Here is a 6,081-nt window from a genome sequence, read left to right as displayed (position 1 = left end):
AACTAGACTTCAAGGTCTTTCTTTTGATCTATTCTTTCTTTTGATATATAGATCAAATCTTAATTCATTATATATTGATAGATATGCTCATTGAAACATAGGTCATGTGCGGCTAAGGTCATTTTCATCCCTTAAACAACTCCAATATATTCCAATTTGCTTCTCTCCTCTTATAACCATCTATTCAACCTTCTAAACATAAGATATAATTATTATACACCTTTTCTAGTATTTAAAAATCCTTGTGTCCAACTTAAATCTTGACCGAGAACTTAATACTTAGAGAAAGAATTTTGGGGCTTTACATAATGTCTCATTTGGAAATGGAAAGAAAGGTTAGATCATTGGGGTTAGAAAGGTAGGTAAGACTGATTCTCACTCTATTGAGAATGTCTACTTGATAGATTGACTGAAGTACAGTCTAATATGTGTATCATAATTGTGTGATAGAGGTAACATGGTTGCCTTCACCTCTACAAAATACTTTGTGATAAATCTCACCACTGACAAAATAGTTTTGCAGGGATAAAGAGTGAATAACATATATGTGGTAGATCTGTCCACACTTTTAGATAATGAGCTCACTTGCACAAGAGACTTGGACATGATAGACTGAGCCAACTCAACAAACTAGTCTTCACGGACTTGGTGATAGGGCTGCCTAATATTAAGTTAAAGGAATATAAAGTTTGTGAGGCTTGTTCAAGGGGAAAGCATGTAAGATTCTCTTTTAAAAGTAAGAAAATGGTAAGTACAACCAGGACGATGGAACTGGTCCATATGTATCTATGTGGACCAATGAGAACATTGAGCAGAGGTGGTAATAGATATGTTATTGTGCTAGTTGATGATTATTCTAGGTTTACTTGGACACTATTTTTAATATCTAAAGATGAAGTATTTGACATGTTCATTTTATTTGTTAGAAAAATACAAAAACAACTAGGTAATCAACTTGCATCAATTAGGTCTAATCATGGTACTGAATTTGAGAATGCTAAATTTACTGAATTTGTTTTGAGCACGACATAGATCATAACTATACTACTTGCTAGTAAATTTCCCCATAGCTTCTAGGAAGAAGCTATGAAAACTATATGCTACATCATAAATAGGTGCATGAATAGACCGCTTCTTGAGAAGACTCCCTATGAGTTACTTAAAGGGAGAAAACCAAACATATCCCATCTTAGGGTATTTGGATGCAAATTCTTTGTGCACAATAATGAAAAAGACTCCCTAGGTAAATTTGATCCCAGAAGTGATGGGAGAGTATTCTTGGGATACTCTTCATATAGTAAATCTTATAAGATTTATAACAAAAGAACTATGTGTGTGAAAGAAAGTGTACATATTTTTTTATGAAAATAACAATCTTTCTGAGAGGTAGGAACAAGATGATGAAGCAATTGGGCTGGGAAGAATCTCAAATGAAATCACATCCCAGCCTGAAGTTGCACCAGAGGAAAGAACAGGTGGTGGAACATGTCCTTCCACCCAGGGAAACCTGACACGGGGAACTGAACAGAGAGGAACGGATCCTCAAACCTCGAGGGAACCTGTCCATGAACATATTCCTCAACAACAAAGCATTGAAGGAACATCTAGGGGAAACCAACTAGTTGTGAAATCTTACAAGTATCAAAGTTCTCATCCGATTGGGAATATAATCACTAATCCAACCTCTGGAATCAAAACCAGATCTTCCTTGAAGAACCTCTATGCTTTTGATGCCTTTTTATCTCTTATTGAATGTAAAATGTTTCTTAGGCTTTTCAAGATACAGACTGGGTGAATGCAATGCAAGATAAACTTAATTAATTTTAGAGAAGTCAAGTTTGGTATCTGGTACCAAGACCCAAGAACAAATCAATAATTGGCACAAAATGGGTCTTCAGACGCAAACTTGATGAAGATGGAACAATTACAAGGAACAAAACAAGATTGGTGGTTCAAGGATATAGTCAAGAGGAGGGCATAGAATATGATGAGACTTTTGCTCCAGTTGCAAGATTGGAAGCAATTAGACTCCTTATAGCCTTTGCTGCTTACATGGAATTCACCTTCCATAAGATGGATGTCAAGAGTGCCTTTCTCAATGGCTATCTAAAATAAGAAGTGTTTGTCAAGCAACCTCCTAGCTTTGAGAGCAAGGAATGTCATGATCATGTGTACAAGCATGACAAGGCACTTTATGGGATCAATCAGGCTCCAAGAGCATGGTACAAAAGATTTTTTAAATTCTTGCTTGAGCATGGTTACAAGAGAGGTAAAATTGACAATACTTTGTTCTTGAAAGCAAAATATATAGATCTCTTAGTAGTTCAGATGTATGTTGATGATATAATCTTTGGTGTAACTATAGACATGTTAAGTAAAGAATTTTCTAAGCTAATGGGGAGAGAATTTGAAATGAGTATGATAGGTGGGCTTAATTTCTTTTTAGGCTTAAAAATTAAACAAAATTCAAATGGAACTATGATCCATCAGCATAAGTATGTTAAAGAGTTGCTTAAAAGGTTTAAAATGGAGGATTCCAAAGAAATTGACATTCTTATCGCAACAACCACAAAGTTGGACTTGGATGAACCTGGTTTATCCGTTGATCAGAAGATGTATAGGGGCATGATGGGCTCTTTGTTATATCTGACTGCTAGTAGACCCAACATTGTTTTCAGTATAGGCCTTTGTGCTAGATTCCAAGAAAATCCAAAGGAGTCTCACTTGACTGGTGTCAAGAGGATCTTGAGATACCTAAAAGGCAACACTGATCTCTGCCTATGGTATCCAAAAGGTAGTAATTTCAACATGGAAGGATATGCTCATGGTGATTATGCAAGTTTTCTCGTGGATAGAAAGAGCACTTCAGGTATGACACACTTTCTTGCTTCATGTCTTGTGTCTTGGGTCACCAAAAAGCAAAATTCAATGGCCTTGTCTACTATTGAACCTGAGTATGTGGCTGCTGCCTCATGTTGTGCTCAATTAAATGGATAAAACGACAATTAATGGACTTTGGATTGATGTAGGTTGTATCCCCATTTTTTGTGATAACACTAGTGCAATTAGTACGAACATGAACCCGGTTTATCATAAAAGAACTAAGCACATAGATGTTAGGCATCACTTTTTGAGGGACAACTATGAGAAAAGTTTGATTATTGTAGAATTTTGTACTACTGACAGGCAAATAGCTGATATCTTCACAAAATCTCTAAGTAGAGATCACTTTGAAAGGAACATGTTAGAATTAGGGATGATTAAAATCACCTAAATAGAACCAGTTCTAACTCAATAATTGGTTAGATAATTTGTGAATTTTGTAAATAATTAGATTAGATTTTGCTCAGTCTCATACTTTTATTACTATACTCTTGTGCCATGTGCTAAAATGTTTCACTGATCTCTAATGATATTACCCTTATTTTCTTGAAAAATTCAGTCGTACACAAGAGAATTCTCAGTGAAGAACCCGGTTCATCAAAATTACATGGTATGTATTCTCCACTCCGCATATTTTGAAATAATTGTATTTGAATCATGATCTAAAAAGAAGTCCCATTTTATCCCAACCTCCTTTGAGCCTATCCGTTACAAATGAACCAGTTTCACCAAGGAGCCCCACGCGCCATAATTTCCTAAAATCTAGGGAAGAGTCCAACGTTTAGTTCAAACTGACATTCCCAGGATAATTAGACTTCTAAACTCCAAAAAGCATCCATTACACACTCCAACTCTTTCCTCTTTAAATTGATTAGACCTTACCCATTTTTTCATTTCTGATCTTAAGAAACAAAATCAAGATTCCACATTCTCTCAACCTTCTCTCATCTCTTCTACATTCATCTAATGGCAAACCCATATGAAAATCCCAAAATGACTGACAACCCTTCGTCACCATCCAAAGAAACATCACCCATACCTTCAACCACCCAAACTCCCAAGAAGGGGCGTGTTAAGATGCTTGCTCGTAAAATAATCGCTGGTAGTGAACAAATCAAGAAACGAAATGAGAAATTGAAAGCAAGCCAAGCAGGGGAACCCTAAAAATTAGATGAATCCTTCATCTTTGCAGCTGAGGTGGAAGAACCTGTTTCATCTGATGTCATTTCTGATGTGGCTGCAAATCTAGAGAAAATATTTATTTTTGTTGGTACTATAGCTGATGTAGAGTCCGAGTCTACTAAAATAGGTGGTAAAAATAAAAAGGGAAAAAATGAGTGAGGGTGTAACAGGAGATGTGAGGGGAAAGGGAGAAGAAGGAGTGGCTGAATCTTCACCCACTCCTGTTGGTTTGACTGAAGAAATAAATGGCATAATGATATGTAGTGAGGAAGTTGTTGAGGAAGAAGAAAGTTTAAGAGAAGAAAAAGTAAGTGAGACTGGAGATGCAAGTGCAATGGAGGGGATGGTTAGGCTAAGGAAAAGGTTCCAAGAACCTGTTTCATCCGAGAAGGAACCCCTCCACGACTTTCTGAAAAGGGTGTCTGATAGCTATAATCCAAAGAAGAAGAAGAGTCCAGGAGTTAAAATCCATGGTACTGCTATGGGAGGAAATAAAAGAAAGACTGCCTCTTCTATCCTTGTAGAGACTCCTCTCCCAATAGGAAGAGCTACAAGGAGTTAGAGGAAGCAGAGTGAGGATGACCTAGAAAAGGCCTCAGCTGAGAGTAAAACAAAGGCTACTGCTAAAGGGAAGAAGAAGGTGGGTGAACCAAGTGAAACTATTGAGATTGAAGAGATGGACCTCGTCCTTCATGATGAGGATGAGGCAGAGGAAGTGGAGGTTCTGACTCCAAGTGCAAAGAAAATAAAGACTTTTAAGAAGAAGTCCCCTGCAAAGTCTATTGATACAAAAAGCTCTATCTTGCCAAAAAGAACCAGGTCTGCCAAGAAATCAAGAAAAGTGCAAATAGTGGAAAAAGAGAATAATGAAGAAGAAATGACTGATGAAGAAAAGGACAACGAGGTTAAGTTTGGAAAAAGAACAATCTTGAAGGGAAGACTCCTCAAAGTTTTGGGGGAGGAATGAATGGTGCTGTTGTTGGAAAAGTTGGAAATTTAGGGCTGGAAGGACATGGTTCTTCAGTTGGAAGGAATGTTAGCCGGGGGATATGCATGTATATTACTTTTAGTTTTCTTTTTGTTAGTTGTAGTAGTTAGAGATAAAATTCGTTTTTAAAAGAAAACCCATAGAAATTGAAAACTTTTTGATTTTTCCCGACGATGGATATCATTCGATAGGTTTCTTGATGGATTAAAATCGAAAGACAACGACAAAAAAGATTTTCTTTTGTTAGGAAGTGTATGAATTCCCCCTTGGTTTTTCTTTGTGCTGCGGTTCTTTTCCAAGGGTTTTGTTTGAAAAAGGTGTAGTTAGTTTTTATTTTTGTTAGGAGTAGAAAACTTGGGCTATGGTTTGAATGGAAAGTAATATCTCTTGACTTTATTATGCCTTGAGAATAGTGAGTGCTTTAATTGTGACGCTTAGGCTCAGTTTTTGACTCTTGTTTAAGTGCCTAAAATTGTATGATCTTAACGTTGCTTAACTGCTTTGACTAGAGTGTTTTGATGAGTCTGATCCTTAGTTAGTTATCTGCCATGCGTGTGTAAGGTTTTGTGTTATTCTGTGCATTCCATTTGATGTCTAGAACTTGCCCGTGTGTTTGCAAAGCGAAATAGTAGTTGTATTCAGTCTTGGAAGTGATATAGGTGTTTCTTTATTGAGCCAGATATATCTTTACCCACCTAATTGTTAGGCATCCTAGTTAACCCCTTTTGAACTTGTAATCCTATTTCTTTGGCAAACACATTACAAGCGCTACTCATTTGTTTGAATTGATCATCTATTTGAACATTTTACCTCTCGTGAGCACTTGAATTTGTTATGAACTTTGTAAAAGTTGAAGTGTGGGGTGGTTGGTTTGGCTTTTGAGTGGAATTATTGAAATAAGGAGAAATGTGCATTGTTTTGAAGAAGTAAGAGCCCCTTGAATTGAAAAAGAAAGAAAAACATATGTGTATGATTGTGAAAAGTTTTCTTTGATATTGGTAACTTGATGTAATTGTGCTTAAAGAAGT

At 36.5% G+C, this 6,081-nt stretch overlaps 1 protein-coding gene across 1 annotated transcript; it reads left to right on the top strand.

The window, feature by feature from the left end:
- The first annotated feature begins 4,216 nt into the window (after nt 1-4,216).
- Nucleotides 4,217-5,032, top strand: LOC138901001 (uncharacterized). Its single transcript, XM_070188727.1, has 2 exons — nt 4,217-4,538; nt 4,653-5,032. The coding sequence occupies exons 1-2, from the start codon at nt 4,217-4,219 to the stop codon at nt 5,030-5,032; spliced, it is 702 nt and encodes a 233-aa protein (XP_070044828.1).
- The last annotated feature ends 1,049 nt before the right edge of the window (nt 5,033-6,081 follow it).

This window comes from Nicotiana tomentosiformis, chromosome 11 (assembly GCF_000390325.3).
Source record: "Nicotiana tomentosiformis chromosome 11, ASM39032v3, whole genome shotgun sequence".
Taxonomy (NCBI): domain Eukaryota; kingdom Viridiplantae; phylum Streptophyta; class Magnoliopsida; order Solanales; family Solanaceae; genus Nicotiana; species Nicotiana tomentosiformis.
The sequence above is the reverse complement of the archived record's forward strand: the minus strand, read 5'-3'. Positions and strand labels throughout refer to the sequence as shown.